Genomic DNA, 20400 nt, shown 5'->3' with positions numbered 1-20400 from the left:
CGGCCTCTACCCTCGAAGGGAGTCCGGCGGCTTCAAGCCCTGGAGGGGAGTCCGCGGCATTGACCCCTCCCGCTGAGATCCCTCTGTCTGCTGGGTCCAGAATGGCTGGTCCATTCTGTCACGAGTTCATGGGTGGTGAGACAAGAGGACCCAAGTGCAGACAGGGATGTGAGGGGTTAACAAGACTTTAATATAAATACAAAGACAAAACAAAAACCCACGATGGGGGAGAACAAAACAAAACAAAACATGGCAACAGGAACGAAGACTCACTGAACTAACAAGACTAGACTAATAAAACATTACATCAACTAAAACTAAACTTACTAACAAAAGGAACTCACCCCCATGACACAAGCAATGGACCAGCACAGGACAATGAAACATGAGGACTATATAAATGGGACGAAATCAAGAAGGAACAGGTGCGGGACATGAACTAATTAACAAGCAATAACGAGACGAAAGGGCGGGAACAGAGACGCCACACCGGAGAGAGGGGGTATATGGAAGGCCAAAACTGTCTCTCTCCACATAAAACTAGAGGTTCTGTCATGGCTCTGCCACAAGATCAAGAAAAGCAAGACAAGATGGGGCAGAACCATGACACCGTTTCAAGATGCGTGATCCTCCGGATTATCTTGGGCTAATCCGTTTAAAGTGTATATCGCCATCTCTTTACAGCAAATTGAGTGACTGTATTCTTGAGTTTAAATTCATTCATAATTTCCCAGTATTGATAAAAGATCAGGTATATTTGGATAATAAAGAGAGCACAAGTAAGTTTGGTCTATAGAGTGATTTTGTTCAGTCTTTGAGATCTGCAGATAAAAGAAGCCATAATAGGCAACGCTTCTGATGTAACGTTGTTTAAAAGCAAAGTTGTACATTTAAAAAAATGTGAGGAAATCATGTCAGGAATGATAAAGAATTTTGTGAACTGCTGCCCCCTGTGGGTGACAACTGAAAGTACAACGTCGACTCACATATGTACTATCCCTATAGCTAGAAATGTCCACACACACAAAACATGAAATCTATATAGTAATTTATTAGCATTTGTACAGTACTGTATAATTACTGAGGAAAGATATTTTTGACCAATTTTTTTTTTGTTACGGTGGGTTTCAGTCAGGCTTTGACATCTAGCTTGGCTTGATCTCTCAGATAGTATGACATTAGTTTCATACCGAATGGTTTAACAATCAGAACATGTCCTGTAGGAGGAAATAAAAAATCAATTAAACAAACACTAAAGGTTCAACAGCTGAACATCATTCTTTTGTGTATTTCCTTGTCACATAAATAATTTACCTGCTCCAAATCGTTCCGATCTTCATCTATGTCACAGCTCAGGTCTATCAGCTCTCCATTTACCTATAATAAATAATGCACTTGTTTTCTATCATAAACTGAGGAATTTCCATTCAGTTAATTTTATAAGCTAATAACATTTGAAAGCTGTCATTAGTTTAGTTTAGACACAGGATTTCCTGAAGCCTTGTTCACTTATTTAAGCTTTGAGTGAGATAAGTGACAAGAGATGAGTCAGAAAGCATCTTTGGAAATGGCGTGGGGAAAAGTCAAAAAGTGACTTACCTGTTCTGTGAGATCAGACCTCACGAAACGATTTAGGCTAAACAGAGCGGCATCATGGACAGAGATGAAGAGATCAGAGTGAAAGAAACAACCTTCCTCAAACGCTCCTCCTTTCTCCAGATCTTCATACACCTGAGCTGCACAAAAAAAAACCCACATACGCCAAAATGATCAACTATATCTGTAAACTTGCTGAGAATCAATAAATAGCTAAAGATATATGAAGATTTCTTGTGTGAGCACTTTCATAATTCTTTGCCATATATAAATCATTGTTGAGTTTTGATGGAATATTTAGTAGATCAAATGTTTTATTTGTTTATTTATTTATTACTTGTTTTTTTCTTATTTTTAAACATTACATTTATATTAAACGTCCAACAAAACATATTGTCCCACCTCTAGCATTAAAGACTTTTTATTATTTCCATTTCCATGTGATATGGATATTTATTTTCAACCCTAATACTGACAACACGGAAATAGTTGAACATTGGTAGTTTGTTTCTTTTCATCGCTAAAACCAGAGAAAATTAATTTGCGTTTCTGTTGTAGTGAGTATTTTTCAATGCTGAAGCCAAAAACTGATGTATTGTTTCACTGGCCTCAAAAAAAAATTGCCAATTATTTATCATTTGAACAAAATTGCCTACAGTCAACAAGCATTGAAATCATAATTAATTGTCTATGTTTTTAAAGATATTTGTAGATATAAAAGCCAAAAAGGTCACATTTTTTGAAAAGTCCACACCTTGAATATTTGCCAAGTACATATTGATTCCCAGCTTCTTATAACTGCTGCTCATCTGTACAAGACATAAGAGACAGAATTTATTGAAGGTCAGTAGTGGATCAAAAGTGGGACACACTAAAGTCTGTAATGTTAAACAGAACTATTGCTTGAAATGCAATCTGTCCAGCTCCAGCACGCAGATCAATGTATAATCTGTCCAGCTCCAGCACAGATCAATGTAAAACCTACAGAATGTATTGAGTTCACTCAATGTATTATACCAAAATCCACATCTTACTAATATGTACCTTTGTGAGAACTTTTACACCCATCAGGTCAATGAAACACACTCCTCCCAGGTCTAGAATGAGGCTATGGAAAGGCATGGGTTGCATCTCTATGGTTACAGGAGAAGGGCATTCTGAATCAGTGGCTTTTGAATCAGATGAGCCACTGACATCACAGTAAGGGTTTTCAAAGGATGTCGGTGTGCTGATGGTATTGATGTCAGTGTCACTCTGTAGGTTTAGCTGAGATATAGTCTGAAAGAAAAATATCATATGATGATATGAATCTTTGTATCAGTGCAATACATGTAAATATTTTAAAAAGTTCATATTTCGAAAAGTCCAAATATGAGTCATATTTTCCTCCACAAACAACTTACCTGTGCTTTCATAGCAACCAGCGAACTCATTCTTCTCTTTATGTTGTCCAGTTTGTTCAGACTGTTCTCCTCCTTTGCTTCCTGTTTCTCTTTGTCTTTTTGTTTTTTCAAGAATTTCATCCTGGCCAGCAGAACCTTCCCTGGATCCAGTCCTGTCTGGTACGCACACAAATACAGGTTCAAATAATCATTTACACCAGACACGTCTTCTGATAGGCTTTGACATACTTTTTTGATGACTTTTCCTCTGAATATCTCTGCATTGGCGAAGTACAGTGGCGAGCAATAGCTCACTATTTGAATTCCTTCAAGTCTATTCACCTGCATTGAGGAAAATAGAGCTATTCATTGGCTGAGGAAATGACATCAGCGAATGGATTCGATGCGTCTTGTTGCACAGTGGATTTTTAACATCAAACATTGCGTGGGTCTGACATTTATCACCTTATTGTAGACTTTCGGGTTCTTGTAGATATCTGTTTCCATGACCTGAGCCACCTCTGAGCCGTTCTGACTACACATACAGTGCACAAACCACAATGCAGTCATTGAAATGTCAAACTGATGGTCACGATGATAAAACTGGTCACAAAAGTGCCAGCAACATGGCGATCAGTGATAACACTTACAATTGAGTTCGGAATATCACAACCAGGATTGAGAAGCTAACTCCCACAGCCACACCGTATGGCAAACTCAGAAAGAAAGTTGCTAGAAAAGACACAACCCAGACACACTACAAAGAAACAGACAGGAATACTGATACTAACGTATATATTAAAACTTAAGTGTTTCATTTTTACACAATCAAATCGTTTGTCAAACTGAAGAAGATATTTTGAACACTGGCCCTCATTGACTTACATTGTACGGACACAAAACCACTGAGGCATTTCTCAAAATATCTTCTTTTGTGTTCCACCGAAAAGAGAATCATATACAGGTTTGAAAAAGGGTGAATAAATAATAATAGCATTTTTAAAGGAGTTTAAGGTGTTAAGCAATATTGAGCTTAACTCACACAGTCTAGTCTGCTCTTCTTCCAGAGATAATAGGGGTCGGAGAGCTGCAGAAGTGTGTTCTTTAGATTGACTGCTATGAGGGCCCCCAGGACTGACTGCGGAATACAGAACCATCATGATCATAAACACTCAAACCTATTACTTCAAATATAACAAATTAAAAGAGAGCTATTAATGAAAGCTGGGATAATGAATAATTAATGAGCTGTGAAATAAGGTCCCCACCTTTGGCAGAGGTCTCAGATAGGTTCCAAGAGCCAGCATGGTCACCATGACGACCAGCATCACGCACAAACTTGCCAACTGAGATTGTACGGTTGAGATGTAATGAGAACTCATCAAAATAAGTCAATCGAGACATCATTTTGAATTTCATAAAAAATGTCACGATGCAAAAAAACATTAAAACAATTATTAGATATGTAAATATTTATTAAATGTCTGATATTTATTAACTGTTAAATATTTATACTTAATATTATATTTCTATTTAAAAATATATATATTTTATATATCTCTTGATTTTAGGGTGAGATCTTGGCAAGATTCACACTAAATAGAAAAGCAAGGAATATGTCTATTTTATTTCTATTTTTGGACAGCTGTTTCCATTAAAAAACAATTTCACCTGTGATGAACCGCCTGCATTATCAACAGCCAGAGTGACAGAGAGTGCACAGCAGATGACATGAATCTTGAAGAAAGATCCCAGAAGGTTACTGCAACCCAACGCCAGCATCTCCTGTCAACAGACAACTGTTCATTGCGACAACATGCGACTCTATAAATCTTTTTCAAATCACAAACGAAAAACGTGCAATCCATAACCCAAAAAAACATCAATGTGTACATGGTTTCCACCTGATTTGGATTAATGTCGTAACCATGCTTGGCGGCCAGTGTCCTTCCCATTGCAAGATTGATGACATAACCAACAATAGCCAATGAGAAGGCTGCACTCATCATACCTTCCCATTGTGACACTGTTGGCAGAATAGGGGCGGGGAACCTAAACAAGACAGTCAAGCAGACAGGGTTTTTCATTAAAAAAATCTGTGTATTATAAATCACTGCAGTGCATATGATGTACAATGTCTCATTTCTCACCCTAGAGGAATATCGCCCACTATGTCCATGTGATATTTCTCAGGCAAGTCCAGTGGCCCAGAAATGGCCGTAGCCACAACCACCTGAAGGTAAGGTCGGAAAAATGTCCATTTTGTTAAGCTAAACATGTATTTGCAGGACTCATAATACATTGAAGTTAGTTTATTTTACATGACATGGAAAGATATTTTATACTTTGCTTACCACAACGATCTCAACTGGGATGGGGAATGGGATTTTATGGCGGAACCTGGCACCCAGTTCTTTCACAACTATCAGAACCGCACAACTGACCAGAGCGAAGATCAAGGAAGCCACGTTTGTCTTGGGTATGCCAAGAATAATATCCACTATTGTCTGAAACACAAAACAAGAGATTTAAACATGAAAAAGATCAAAGTTATTTGAGTTTTTGAAACGAGTACATGCTAAAAGTTTCACACTTACATAAACAACTGCTAAAGGGCCGCTAAAGGGTGGAACTTTGATTCCAAATATATACTTAAGAACAGATATTAGGATCTGCAGTCCAGCTGCCGTCATGAAACCTCTCACAAAAGATTCAGACAGGTAGATGGCCACAAAACCAAACTGCATCACACCCATACCAATCTGTTGGCATCATTGAAAACATGACATTCTTTGAATACAGAAACACAGTTATCTTCTGACAGTGTTGTTATTTGACTGGATTATGGATGATACACGCAAGGCATCTATACCTGTATAATGGCAGTTAGACAAGCCAGTGTGGCTGAAATACTCAGTCGGACTTCGTTCATCTTCCCCTCATCCACCACAGTTTCGTTTAATGTGGCGTTGAAGTGGGTAAAGTCAGATTCAGGAGCTAAATGCAGACAGACCATTCCAACCATGATGCTGAGCACAGCAAACGTACCTATAATGTAAAAAACGTTTTAAAAAAGTCTTTATAGCAAAAATGGATCAAGGTCAAACGTAAAGGGACAGTTCATCCCAAAATGAAAATTCCTTTAGCATTTCCCCGCCTTCAAACCTGTATGACTTTCTGTTTTGAAGAACATCGATAACCAAACACAATTGAACCCCATTGACTTTCACTGTGTAAACACAAAACCTTTTTCAAAATATCTTCTTTTGTGTTCCACAGAAGAAAGAGGTTTACATCTACATGCAGGGGATTAAATGATGAAAGAATTTGGATTTTGGGGTGAACTGTCCCTTTCAGGCAGACTGTTTGGTCAAGTAAAACTAGTCAAATGAAGTGCCTCTTGAATTTATAGCATCTGAATTTGCTTTGTTGCAATTTCTAAAATCCATACTTACCAGGTACCATTTGGTGAGCTGTGCCCATGAAGAAATAAGGAATGAGAGGGAAAAAGGAGGAGTAGAGGCCGTTGACTGGAGGCAGGTTAGCCAGAAGGGCAAATGCCATGCCTGAGGAGATTATTTTTAACTTTTTAGAATTATAGTAAAGTTACTACAACTATGATAATTATGTAGTGATTATAAATATTGAATCAAAACTCATATGTGTACATACACTACCGGTCAAAAGTTAGGATAACTTCTTTATTTACTGTATATATTTATTTCACATTTTAAAATAAAAGTAACTTCATCAAAGCCATGGAATAACACTATTGTAACTGTGGGAATTATGTTGTAACTAAAATCATCCGAAACAAAAGAATATAACATAACTATGTTATATTTGATCATCTTCAAATCAGTCACCCTTTGCCTAGAATTTGCAAAATCGTACACTTGGCATTTTATCATCCAGCTGCATAAGGTCTCAACCTGGGAAGCTTTGCAAACAGTATTGAAGGAATTTCCAACTATACTGGACTTATTTGGGCTGCATTGTATTTATTTTTTGGCCCAAGAAATCCATTTCAAACATTTATTTTTTTATAAAAAAATTAGTTTTCTAATGAAAGAAATTCAAATGTTGGCAATTATATTTGGGTTTATAGTAATTAAAGTCATTTCAAAAACACACTTTCAGATTAAAAGATTAAACATTTCTGTGATTCTAAACTTTTGACCGGTAGTGTATATATGTGTATGTCTCCTGGTGGGACAAACCTTGAGGAACCTGTATGGTGCCTGCGCTGACCCCACTGATGACATCACAGAGGAGGTTCTGTTTAACGTTGTACTTGGGAAGCCAACTGAGAATTGGCAGACGTCTAAGCAGGACACCTTTCAGCCTCTCTCCTGAGCATCTGTGTTAATACACATACACATGTAATTTACCACGGTAGACCGACTGGTTAGTATTAATTGTATGTTACATGCATGTCTTATGGTACCGCAAGGCTTTGCAGAGTTTCTGTCCCAGTGGAAAAGTTCTTCTCTTTCTGTCAAACTCCTTATCAAAGTCAGTCTGAGAATAAACAGGCCGATCAGTCGTGTAGCGGAGGTGGACCATAGTGTTTGCTAGATATAAAGTTCATTGATGGAAAACAATGCAACGAGAGAATATTAAATATAAAACAAATAGTGTAACATCTCTATAACTTGCATGAGAAGCCTTTAGGTGTTGGTACCTTTCAAAGGGTATATATAAGGTTTATTTAGTTTTCATAATCGGGAGCCTTTCTCTTTGGGCGATAAAAACGTCTTATCTGACCTTGTGCAGATTTGTACACAATGAACACAATGCAAAAATACAAATGCCCCATGACTTTGATTATACAAATCAAAATATTAAAAAACAATATATGATAAAGGGGTTACTAGTCACCTGCCAGGGAGGTTTTGTTAAAATGTAAGTTTGACTTGAGCAGTTAAATATAATATATACAACACTCTTTTGTCTGTGCATACAGTCATTTACTGTAACAAAACCAAAATTACATGACGTAAAAAAAAACATTTCAAATACATTCCACCCTTGTTTAGAAATAATGAAATAATAATACTGTAGTTTGTTCCATACAGGTTTTACATGAAATATGTCAAATGTAAAAATGACTTACCTTGTCTCTGTGGAGTCTAAGCGTTTCAGACGTCTTTCAATGGCTTTGACATCAGTCCCTTCTATTACAATCTAATGTAGGGAGGAGCTTACCGTATCACAATACTTCAGTACATACCACAGTTACTCAGTTAGGCCTTAACATTTAAGCATTTTTAAAATAGAATCATTTTATATAAAAGACTGATTCGTCATTGTCAATCTCTTGTCTTTCTCATGCACATTTCAAACTCTATAAAAAAAGACAAATGTACACACAGAAATGATGAAAACACACAGTATTTGTGGGTGAATTAAAACAGCGTTACTTTAATCTCATTTAAATCTCTCAATGTAACTGCATGTTGCATTACTGTAACATTAAATCTGTGTTAACTGGTTTAAAGTGTGATACAAATATGTTTATTGACACACATGCTAAAGAGAAAAATATTGTACGTTCTTAAGGTGACCTTCACATTTCTATCAACAAACAATAAATGTAACTTTTATAAGCAATCAAGTGCAATCGATGTAATATGTTGTACTTTTTGGCTCTTAAAAATTGTATGGACCATCACTTCCAAATGGTCACCTTTCAGACTCAAGCAAACAAATGCTACATCTCGATACAGAGTGACTAACACTCATTCTTAAACACACACACAAATTAATGTTGTTTTGTCTCGGGCAGAATGAGCCAAAAATAATCAAAAGTAGAAGGACTGTATATTCACAGATGACAGAGCACCAAGGTAGCCAGTAATTCAATTGATTTATCGCCCCCACTAGTGGCCAAGGGAGGAACTGCATTATAATAATGTAACAGGCTAGGTTTGGAACAGAATACTTGTGTACTTATAGCATACACTGTATTCTGTTTTTTTTATAGTGTAAAACTGAATGCTTTACATTTAACATTTAAAAGATTAACATGCTCATACAACATCACTGCGTTCCATGTTAAATTCAGGAAGTGATGCTGAGCAAAAAATGAGAAAATGCTTCTTTAATTCAAATAATCAGATCAAATAATGAGTCAAAAATTATTAATTGAAATAATATTTCATATAACTTGGAAATAGAAGGTCAAGTTGAATGCAGTGCATTGTGGGATACAGTGTGCCACACAATTAGTGCACTCGGCTTTACACATCAGAAAATTTGGCAAATTTAGTAATCCATGCATATAGAAAATTTGCATACTGTTCATAGTAGCATACTATTCCAAATATTGCAATAAATAATCCTTGTCTTCAGTTCATAAATAAAAGATATAAACAAAATATTTCATAACAACAGAATCTGGCAAACAAATAAAAAACACTGTCTGACAACATCTACAACAACACTGAGTAGACCGAAAAAGATGCTTGTATTGAAACTGTCCTACATTCCTTCATTTCTGCTTTAGGCCCCTAGAACCAGCTATGTACATCACTTGCTATGCATTTGTTATTTCACATCTGATATTGAAACACAACTTGCCCTGAGTAAAGTAACAACTACCTGTGACCGTATCCTTGAGCGGTTCTCAACCCTGGTCCTCGCGACCCCCCGCTCTGCATATTTTGTACGTTTCTGTTATCCGCCTTCAGAGGTTTGTTCAATATGACTGTGCGAAGTGGACATCTATGGATATTCTGCCATGAGTCCAGTTCGTAAGGAGCATATGTTTCATTCGAAGGGCATTAAATCGCACGAGACGTGACCACTACTCAAATCTCCTGATTACGGTTAAATAACTCTTCACATTTCTGTTGTAAGTTTTGTCTGTGTGTGAAGACACAGCAGGCAGTCGTGTAGTGCAAATCTTCATCTGATTTCCTGTGTGTAGGGAGTAGAGAGCAGTGTGAACACTGTGTAGGGACCATGTCAATCGGAAGACAGTTGGTTCATGGATCTCTCTTCTAACAAGCTGGTGATTTAAATCAGGTGTGTTAAACAAGAGAGAGTTGTAAAATATGCAAATTTTTGGCGGGTCGCGAGGACCAGGATTGAGAACTGCTGTCCTAGTGTATCCCACAAAGCCTTTTAAAACACCTGACTACAATGTCATAAAGTCACCTATTAAAACTTTTAAAAAGTGAAAATGACAAATGAGTCGAATCACAGGAATCACAGAAATCGTATTCCTGGATGGGAGGGAAGGCGGGGCTAAGGTTTGACTATTTTCGTAAAAACAAGGAGACCGTTTCGCGGTATTAAAAAAGGACAAGCATCCATCCTTCCATCTTCATAGTGGCAGGTGAAGCAAGCCACCGTCTGAAAAGAACAAATCCATTCAGCTCCAGATGAGAGAGCCAATCAAAAGTCACTGAGGATGCTGATGTCAGCAAACTCCTGACGGTACCGGTAAGAGTACAGACCCAGCAGGAAGGCCCACTTAAGAGTCATGAAGCTCCACACGGCAGACAGGTAGAAACTCTTGGGGTCAGACAAAGCTGCAGACAAAACAAAGAAGAAGTGACTTTGTAACACGCCTTCAGTGAACCGGTATTATATTGTTAAAGAAGTTATCTTGACCTAATCGCAGATTACAGTGTATGCACACTCTAGATTACAGATAAACCTCCATATCACCTTGTAATTGATCTGAATTGAATTGTACGTTAATGGAATGAATATATTAGTATATCATTAATATACTACTATAGGCTATATATCTATCTATCTATATATCTATCTATATATACACAATTTACATACAACTATATATACTATGCATATACTATTATGATACAGGTTATTTTCCTAAAATGTATAGTTTGAGAGGATTTAAACAGTAGTTGTCTGTGGTAAAGTACTTACCCTGCTGTTCAACAATTGCTAAAGTTAGGAAGGTGGCAAATGCAGCAAAAGCCAGAAGAGAAAATACAGAACTAACAAACATGAAGAACTTGAGTCCTTTTAACCAGGTTCGCCAATAGTCCTGAAGGTACATGATGTGAGTGACCAAAGTCCAAATAGCCAGAACCCCTGTAAACACACATACGTCACAAATTCACTGTAAATGGGTCAAATACTGATCTGTTCATTTGAATCTTATTCTATGGAAATTGCCTGATCGTTTCAATATGAAACATTTTTATATGAAACAGATAGCATCCAGCACATTTTATCACCATTACAACATCTTATGATAAAGTTATTACCCTAAAATAAACAGTTGCAGAGAATCTGTTAATTTCTGAAATTAACCATTGTACTATAGTAAAAGTATGGTAACCATGTTTTTGATTACCATTTGCATTTTAGTACAAAGATCATCTTTAACAATGGTCATCACTGCAATGATATAATGAGACCATTGCACATTTGTGTCAACTATCATTTTACTGCAAATACTACTATAGTAAACTAATGGTTACTGTAGTAAAACCGTGGTTAATTTTCGTAGTGAGATTTAAGACATGCAAAATAATGCTAAGCAAAGCAGCACAACAGTTAGAAACAGATTATCTCTCAGTTGTTGCTGTGGCCTTGAATGTGCTCACATACCCGATAATCCACCCATCGCCGCCGTCCAGGGTTGTTTATAAACCACATTCCACACGATAAACGCCGAAGATCCAACCAACATACCGAATGTGGCATAACCAACACTGATGTAGATCCTTCTTGGACCCATTAATAATCTGTAAAATATCGCACGGGTTTGGAGAAGCTGTGTGAAGAGAACGAACTGAACGATTACACCATCGATGAGAGATTATGTAATGCGGCGCTGTTATTCGTAAACATGACGGACCGACCCGGAAGTGCTCCGCGTCATCACCATAGCAACTATCAACAACATATCCAGGCTGCTATGATATTTATTATTATTTTATTCTTTATCATTACGCAGTAAGGTGGCATGTGAGTATAATAACTATCAAAACAACCCTAAATGGACAGAAAATAAATAAGCAGAATAATAAAAGACACATAATTCATTGTTTAGTAATATTCTAACATGTACAAAGTGTTAGTGCAGGTTGCAAAATAATATATGGGCAATGCAAGAAAAAGGGATAAATGTAGACTATATTTAAAAACCTTTTCAGGACTTTCGTGTGGAAAAATGAAAACACTCAAACTGTGTTTTTGCCAGTTGATGGTATAAGTGATATACAGGTGCTGGTCATATAATTAGAATATCATCAAAAAGTTGATTTATTTCACTAATTCCATTCAAAAAGTGAAACTTGTATATTATATTCATTCATTACACACAGACTGATATATTTCAAATGTTTATTTCTTTTAATTTGATGATTATAACTGACAACTAATGAAAATCCCAAATTCAGTATCTCAGAAAATTAGAATATTACTTAAGACCAATACAAAGAAAGGATTTTTAGAAATCTTGGCCAACTGAAAAGTATGAACATGAAAAGTATGAGCATGTACAGCACTCAATACTTAGTTGGGGCTCCTTTTGCCTGAATTACTGCAGCAATGCGGCGTGGCATGGAGTCGATCAGTCTGTGGCACTGCTCAGGTGTTATGAGAGCCCAGGTTGCTCTGATAGTGGCCTTCAGCTCTTCTGCATTGTTGGGTCTGGCATATCGCATCTTCCTCTTCACAATACCCCATAGATTTTCTATGGGGTTAAGGTCAGGCGAGTTTGCTGGCCAATTAAGAACAGGGATACCATGGTCCTTAAACCAGGTACTGGTAGCTTTGGCACTGTGTGCAGGTGCCAAGTCCTGTTGGAAAATGAAATCTGCATCTCCATAAAGTTGGTCAGCAGCAGGAAGCATCAGAAGCGTCTCGCCTGGGCTAAAGACAAAAAGGACTGGACTGCTGCTGAGTGGTCCAAAGTTATGTTCTCTGATGAAAGTAAATTTTGCATTTCCTTTGGAAATCAGGGTCCCAGAGTCTGGAGGAAGAGAGGAGAGGCACAGAATCCACGTTGCTTGAGGTCCAGTGTAAAGTTTCCACAGTCAGTGATGGTTTGGGGTGCCATGTCATCTGCTGGTGTTGGTCCACTGTGTTTTCTGAGGTCCAAGGTCAACGCAGCCGTATACCAGGAAGTTTTAGAGCACTTCATGCTTCCTGCTGCTGACCAACTTTATGGAGATGCAGATTTCATTTTCCAACAGGACTTGGCACCTGCACACAGTGCCAAAGCTACCAGTACCTGGTTTAAGGACCATGGTATCCCTGTTCTTAATTGGCCAGCAAACTCGCCTGACCTTAACCCCATAGAAAATCTATGGGGTATTGTGAAGAGGAAGATGCGATATGCCAGACCCAACAATGCAGAAGAGCTGAAGGCCACTATCAGAGCAACCTGGCCTCTCATAACACCTGAGCAGTGCCACAGACTGATCGACTCCATGCCACGCCGCATTGCTGCAGTAATTCAGGCAAAAGGAGCCCCAACTAAGTATTGAGTGCTGTACATGCTCATACTTTTCATGTTCATACTTTTCAGTTGGCCAAGATTTCTAAAAATCCTTTCTTTGTATTGGTCTTAAGTAATATTCTAATTTTCTGAGATGCTGAATTTGGGATTTTCATTAGTTGTCAGTTATAATCATCAAATTAAAAGAAATAAACATTTGAAATATATCAGTCTGTGTGTAATGAATTAATATAATATACAAGTTTCACTTTTTGAATGGAATTAGTGATAAATCAACTTTTTGATGATATTCTAATTATATGACCAGCACCTGTATTATATTTGATATATAGGTCTATGTAAGTATAGATCTTATCTCAGCAGATTCTCAGAAGTGATGTTGGGACTCTTTTTATGCAGCACTGAAGCAAGGGGGCTTTTAATCAGTTCAATCTCTTTAGTGGGTTTCGCTCTGAAACCCCCTTCAGATCTGCAAAGACCTACAGCAATTCTGAAACACCTGCTTCAAAACTTTTGTTATAATTGTTCATTGTAATACTGTAATTGTAATATTGTCATATTCTTGCAATTGTTTGTATGCAATACTTTCACTAATAACATGAAAGATGGAATTATGGCGGTTACTGAGGGCCCACAGTGTCACGGATGTGGCAGGAAGAACCCAAGTGCAGGCAACGGCAATGAAGGGGTTAACACAAGACTTATTACAAATAACAAGACAAAAGAAAAACCCACGAGGGGGTGTCAAACCAAGAACGAACTAAAATACAAAACTAGAACAAAAACTTCCCACGGGGGGGCCAAAAAACAGCAGGACGAAATAACAAAACTAAACACGACCAAACGTCAAAGTAAAATACAAGGAAGTTAAATAATAATCCAAAAGACAAGCAAGACAAGGCAGGACAAGATGAGAGACTCACAGAGTTGCAGTCTTGGGAGACGTAGCGCTAACACACCAAACACATACACAATACACGAGCACAGGACAAAGAAACATGAGGGTAAATATAGGAACACAAACGAGGGATAACGACATGGGGCAGGTGTGGTACATTAAACACTTAGGGAAGGATAACAAGGAAACGAGATGGCGGGAACAGAGACGAGACACTGGAAAAACACATGAGAGGCATAAACATCTCATGGTCTTCCCACATAAAACCCAAGAACTCTGCCCCGATCCCACCACACGACTAGAATTTCATAAACAAGACGGTGGGACCGTGACACACAGGTCCAATGGGCACAACAACATACTGTATGCAGTAAAAGTCAAAATCTTTAATTTCAAAAACTTTATTCTTATTCAATCCAGTGCATACACAAAATAATTTAAATACTTCCTCCAAAAGCTCCTGGTGGCATTTTTACATAGGCCTACAAGTAACTTTTGGATGGACAGACATAGTAAAAAATACTATTCATTACAAATCAAAACACATAGACACTGTTGTTTGCTGAATCCATCCTGCAAATCCAAGGAAGGGTGGGAAGAAGTGTTGACAACATTTTTGGAAGCATGTGCGTGATGCACATGTAGCGTACACGGAATGAAAGTCCAGAAGGGAGTGGACACAGATGTACATTGACCCCATGGTCACCGTGGAGAACTACTGTAGTGCAATACAGGATCTACTTAAAATTTTGCGCAAACGAGGACAGTAAGTGTCATCAAGCACATGGCACACCTTAAGTCAGCCTTCACAACATACAAAACCACATTTTGTCACCAATCAGAGCGCAGCAGGAAGCTGGTTACTCGCATGGCCTCAGCGATTCAAATGAGATCAAAACTCAGAGGTTTCCTCTGTGTACTTTACAGACAGCACAGCGAGACAAAAGGATAAGAAAGAAAGAAAGAAAGAAAGAAAGAAAGAAAGAAAGAAAGAAAGAAAGAAAGAAAGAAAGAAAGAAAGAAAGAAAGAAAGAAAGAAAGAAAGAAAGAAAGAAAGAAAGAAGACTGAAAAAAGACATATACAGATACGCTGTATGACAAAAGAAAGAATTGGAGTTCTCCTCGAAGACAAGACAGACAAGACTGTCCTGACTGACTTAACAAACTAAAGAAGAAGAAAAAATCTGTTATTGAAATACTGGATATACCGGTAAGTTTGATCACATATCTCTGACATATATCATCACAGTTTTTCAATAGTTAAAGTTTTGTTTGAGAAGACAAACCTGTGCCTCAGTTGTGACCTTAAGAAGCTATTTTTACCCGATGCCCTTAAAATAACTTTTGTTGGTGTAATACAGGAAGGTTGATATGTTGGTCTTAATATTTTAGAATAAATTATTATTAGATTATTATACATTATACAAATAAAAAATGTTTTTGTTTGTTTTGGTCATGTTTGCGTACATTAATGAATAACTGAACATGAGAACAAGTGAGCGCAGTGTGTGGCATATTTTGATTTAAGAAATGATTATAAAATCGTTTAGTGTGAAAACTCCTTTTCAGTATTTGGACAAGATTTAGTTTTCATGTGTCTGTGCGTGTGCATTTAATTTGCAGTCGACTCGGTACAATACACAAAAATTCTCTGACAGCATTTGTTACCATGGGAAATTTTGTGAGTCTGTGATTCACAGTGATGCTTGGAAGGATAGGTGGGTGAAAGAAGGGTTTAGGTGTGAACTTACATAAACCATCAAGCAGCAGACAGGAAGTTACATATGAGCAGACCCTCCTGAAGAGGTGTGCATTAAAACATCTATCTTGTTCTCCGATCTACCTCTCTGTTGTTTGCTGCTGTTTATAAAAATGAGAAAATAAGAACAAAATTTATGAGCACATAAAATTAAAGAGTGAATGAAAACTAAGGAAGGTCATCTTTATATCTGTAAAGCTCGAGATTTACATTTGTTTCATTTTTAAACTGTGGTGCTGGTGCATCAAAAGTCCACAGGAAGCTGAAGATTCCAAATACTGTGATTTGTTGCAGGAAATCCCACACCCTTTCCCTCAGGAACTGTTTGTTCCCCTCCCTCTCCCCCGCTCTCTGATGTTTTATTTTCTAGTACGTCCACATGTTTAAAAACATTTCATTAATATTTTGTATGGCTTATTCAATAAACTTATTGTAGTTATTCTAATAGAATAAGATTCTCAGGACATCGATCATCAGACTTCAAGTGTGTGAACTGATAAATGCACACTAGAGGGCGCACCTCAAATCCAGATCAAAGAGACCGTTGAATAAAACCTGAGAAAATATCAAACATATTTAGATTGTAGGAGGAACCTGTGCCATAGGCTATTTAGGGACCACGTAGAAAGTTGGGGGTGGGCTTTTTTGACGTATGCCACCGATTTGACTAACCTCTAACCACCCTAAACACCAACATCTTGTTTTATCACGTGTGACTACAATTTGTGAAGTTCCCATTATTTACATTATTTTATTTCGCCATTTTTATGTCTTTTAGTTGTAACAAATATATTTTTCTCTATGTATTTTGCTACATTTTTGTTTTCTAATATGTTTCATTTAAAAATGAAAGACAGTCAGGACCTGGTGCCGGTTGCATAAACTGCTTAGACAGTCTTAGTAGTCATCTAATTTTTTTCTTCAAGACAGTTTAAAACAGTTACATAAACAGGTAAATTGGGCTAATTGAAATATGAAAAGTAAGACTGATTAGTCCTAACTAATTGCTAGTCAGTGAGACTAGTTGTTAAGACGCAGCGTCTATGTTTATGCAACTGGGACCAGGTGAGCTGTTCGGTGTCTGTTCAATGGCTGTGTGAGTTTAACCTAGAAAATCCTGTGTAGACTGTGAGAAATGTTTCAGACAGTTCATGTGTAAAACTACTTCTTAAGCACAAATATATGAAAAAGCGTATAAACAGCCTTCACCTTTAACTGTGCTTATATGACATAAAACAAGACAAGATCGCTATCTGATCCGAACGTGTGCTTCTCCTTATCAAAGGCAAACTAGCATGTTCACTCACCCCGTGTAGTCACATGCAGGAAAACTGGATTTCTGAGTTCTGTCACTGGCACATTTTGTCATAGCCAACCGCAGATGCCCACAAACACACAAGTATACTTTCAGATATGCAGACGAGCAGAGATTCTGAAAGAACACATTGTGGATGTTCTTTTCAGTTGCCCGCTGGGGCCTTAAGGTTAGCAGCCGTAAAGTGAGGAATACATACAGTAGTGGATATGCAAGCCAGAATGTATTCTTTCTTTAAACAGATCCTGTCTCCTAAGAGGAAAAACATGGGTAAGAGCCGAAAGTGATTGTGTTGAGGTTTGTGAGTAGCACAGCTTGGTGCAAATATCAAATCACATGGTATTGTTTTCTCTGTTGTGGTTTCTTTTTGTTTGTGCAGATGCAGAGAACTATCATGTGTAAGCGTGTGTATACTTGCATATGTGTGCAACTCATGTCATAAAAACACAGGGATACGCTTTGTCATTCTCGGGTTATTGTTGTTGGTTCTCTTTTGGAGAGAATTGTTGTTTTGTGAGTCTCCACAGCCAGACATAATTCACATAATAATACAGTTTCATTTTAGAAACATTTTGGGGGATCTGATGGAAGCCTTACAAAAATTAACCATGGCTTTTTTGTGGTACAAGTGTAGTAACCATGGTTTTTTGGTGCATTGATTACTTAGGGAAAACCATGGTTTTACTACAGTAACCATCGTTTACTATGGTTTTTACAAAAAACATGGTTTTCAAAACCATGGTTATTTTGTGATAACCATTGTTTTTACTACAGTAACCATGTTTTTTGGTTTTAACTGTAGTAAAACCATGTTTTTTTTTCAATTTTAACTGTAGTAAAACCGTGGTAATTTTTCGTAAGGGGGAGCATGTAAATAGACACCGTAAAACATCTTAAAAATAGAGCACTATATAGTGCATTAATATGAACTAATATGATTAAATTTTGTACAGCTGTTTCACTTTTAAATTTTGCACAGCATTGAATTGTGTTTTATTGTTGTAAAATTAACGAATAATGTACTGACAAAACATTACCAAGATTTTTTTACAGTGTAGGGACATGTAAAAGATTATTACTTGCAGTGACAAGAAAAAATACAAGGAACGTTTGCTGTATAAATTTGCTGTAGAATAAATTATATTATAAATGTTTAATTTCAATGAATGCTTTATATTATGTCGAGAAGTATACCAAATTTCTGACATTTTATTCATGACAAATTCCATGTCATAAATATTAAGACAAGACAAGTTAGAGTGAAGATGCTTTATCTGTCCATGAGGGGGCAGAGTTTGACTAATACCATGAGAACAATCCCTGCTCATCTGATCTGGCATGGCATTGTTATTCCCAATTTGTAAAGAAGACAAAATGTGTACATATATAAAATAACAGTAACATTTACATCTTTTAATTTTACTTTTATGGATTTGTGACTAAAACGGCAGTAAAGAAGCGACTCCCACACGTCGTTCCTCCAGGAAAGGAAGCCCACAATACTGAAACAATGGCCGGGGTCTAAAGAAGCATTATGTAATCCTCCCTGACCTCTAGAACAAAAATGACATGGTGGGAACTTTGTGTCCTGCCCACCTGAGAAAACTCTGGATTTATAACAGGAGCAGAAAACAACACTTTTCAAATTAGTTCACAATATCCAGACAATGTGTTTTACTGCAGTCATGATATTACACAATATTACACGATATGACATATGATGTAACACAACCAGAAGTGCATTTTGCCTTAAATTTAACAGCAGTTTTGACTTCATCTCTTTCTGCATTTTTGTCTTCTCAGAGGTTCAAGCTGTCATGTGTTCAGCAGACACTCTCATCCAGTCACGACGCTCGTCCCTAAAACAGGTAGGCTACAGTGCCCTTCCTTAATCATACAGTATATATGGACACAGCACTTTTAAAAAACATTCTAATAACCCTTGACTATTTATTGCAAATCCATCTAATGCACTGATGTTGTAAAACTGCCAAATTCATGATCGTCAGCTCCACAGCATGATAATTTATCGCGATACCACTCAATCCTATTGTAATCGAGCTGGCTGCGATATGCAATGTGTCGATTTTTTTATGCGTAGCTTGTCCGTGAAGCACGTCTCTGGGATCAGTAAAAAATGCTGCTCGATCTAAAAGCAATGCGAGTTTGAGTCGCTTATAATGTGCATTTGAAAAAGCAACACCCGTCAAACATGATCATTATAAATATACTTTATTATCATAAAAATACCTGATGAGGCTTGAGTAACAGTGATAAAAAAGATGTCCATAGGCATTTCCTAGATTCTAGAAGGTGTTATGGTCTTCTTCTGCAGAGCGTATTTGGAGTTTCCGCACGAGTGCGCACTCTGGCTTTCGGATGAAACAGCATTTTCCCGTACTTCACTCAAAAGCTGTGCATAAATCACGTGATATGTATCGTGACAGCCCTACATTAAATACCCAATTATGGAAGAGTTTATCCTAGACTTCATCAAAGCCAGAGCTTATATTTACTGTTGGTTTACTCCGTCGTTCCAACCTTGGCACCTGCATTAGTAACTAAGGTGGGTTACAGACACGCCCCCTGGTCCTCAGCCCCTCAAGGTTTATCAGGCAGCTGGAACACACAGATAAGAGAGCTGAAGGAGAGACAGAGTGTGTTATTGAGTCAGACGCTTGAGCTAAACATGTTTTTTCCTGCAGTAGACGGCAAAAATATATATTTTCCCGTTTAGTTGAATGGAGTCTCAGGATTCGTTTGAGATAAAAAGGATGTCCCTTAAAAGTGGAAAATGTATTTGTTTTATGTTTCTTTTTATTTCTCTACTATGTTTATTTATATTGTTTATGAATCAAATTAACCATAAATGACCTTATAAAAAATTCGATACAATCACTGCACCATTTTGTGTGATATGCAATATATCATAACAAAACATTTTGTATATGGTGCTAAATAAACATACAGAAAGCATATCAACTTGTTTAGTATTAC

The 20400-nt window shown here is 37.2% G+C and overlaps 3 protein-coding genes across 4 annotated transcripts in view; 1 reads left to right on the top strand and 2 right to left on the bottom strand.

Annotated features, from left to right (window-relative positions):
* Positions 1–1078: 1078 nt before the first annotated feature.
* LOC130545315 (solute carrier family 26 member 9-like) lies at positions 1079–7544 on the bottom strand. Its single transcript, XM_057319752.1, has 20 exons — positions 7426–7544; positions 7199–7338; positions 6434–6544; positions 5851–6026; positions 5576–5740; positions 5333–5485; positions 5129–5211; positions 4883–5030; positions 4650–4763; positions 4247–4324; positions 4021–4116; positions 3629–3735; positions 3444–3513; positions 3228–3320; positions 3000–3155; positions 2641–2874; positions 2351–2405; positions 1600–1736; positions 1315–1377; positions 1079–1217 (listed from the first exon to the last, which is right to left on the bottom strand). Exons 1-20 carry the CDS (start codon positions 7542–7544, stop codon positions 1206–1208), a joined length of 2310 nt encoding a protein of 769 aa, XP_057175735.1. The 3' UTR covers positions 1079–1205.
* Positions 7545–8382: 838 nt separating this feature from the next.
* Positions 8383–11808, bottom strand: slc48a1a (solute carrier family 48 member 1a). Its single transcript, XM_057319170.1, has 3 exons — positions 11574–11808; positions 10884–11051; positions 8383–10516 (listed from the first exon to the last, which is right to left on the bottom strand). Exons 1-3 carry the CDS (start codon positions 11701–11703, stop codon positions 10380–10382), a joined length of 435 nt encoding a protein of 144 aa, XP_057175153.1. The 5' UTR covers positions 11704–11808; the 3' UTR covers positions 8383–10379.
* Positions 11809–15184: 3376 nt separating this feature from the next.
* Positions 15185–20400, top strand: part of rapgef3 (Rap guanine nucleotide exchange factor (GEF) 3) — a 30853-nt gene continuing 25637 nt past the window's right edge. Inside the window, exons 1-2 of one of the 2 annotated variants that reach the window (XM_057363203.1) lie at positions 15185–15539; positions 19207–19271. In XM_057363203.1, the coding sequence (XP_057219186.1) occupies positions 19221–19271 (51 nt within the window). In that variant the 5' untranslated portion in view covers positions 15185–15539; positions 19207–19220. Of the gene's footprint in view, positions 15540–17470; positions 17674–19206; positions 19272–20400 lie in introns of those variants that run through there. The other variant, XM_057363201.1, reaches the window with a different exon arrangement.

This window comes from Triplophysa rosa, linkage group LG21, assembly GCF_024868665.1.
Source record: "Triplophysa rosa linkage group LG21, Trosa_1v2, whole genome shotgun sequence".
Classification (NCBI taxonomy): Eukaryota; Metazoa; Chordata; class Actinopteri; order Cypriniformes; family Nemacheilidae; genus Triplophysa; species Triplophysa rosa.
This window is presented reverse-complemented; position numbering and strand designations above follow the sequence as displayed.

What these genes read in the sequence shown, in the direction of transcription:
- LOC130545315 (XM_057319752.1), bottom strand. Translation starts at nt 7,544, where the DNA reads ATGGTCCACCTCCGCTACACGACTGATCGGCCTGTTTATTCTCAGACT. An exon ending in AGAAGAGCAGACTAGACTGT is followed by an intron (nt 3,736 to 4,020) that starts GTGAGTTAAGCT and finishes GTTTCTTTGTAG; the next exon opens with TGTGTCTGGGTTGTGTCTTT. An exon ending in GTGTAAAAGTTCTCACAAAG is followed by an intron (nt 2,406 to 2,640) that starts GTACATATTAGT and finishes TGTCTTGTACAG; the next exon opens with ATGAGCAGCAGTTATAAGAA.
- slc48a1a (XM_057319170.1), bottom strand. Translation starts at nt 11,703, where the DNA reads ATGGGTCCAAGAAGGATCTACATCAGTGTTGGTTATGCCACATTCGGT. An exon ending in GGCGATGGGTGGATTATCGG is followed by an intron (nt 11,052 to 11,573) that starts GTATGTGAGCAC and finishes GTGTGTTTACAG; the next exon opens with GGGTTCTGGCTATTTGGACT. An exon ending in AGCAATTGTTGAACAGCAGG is followed by an intron (nt 10,517 to 10,883) that starts GTAAGTACTTTA and finishes TTTTGTCTGCAG; the next exon opens with CTTTGTCTGACCCCAAGAGT.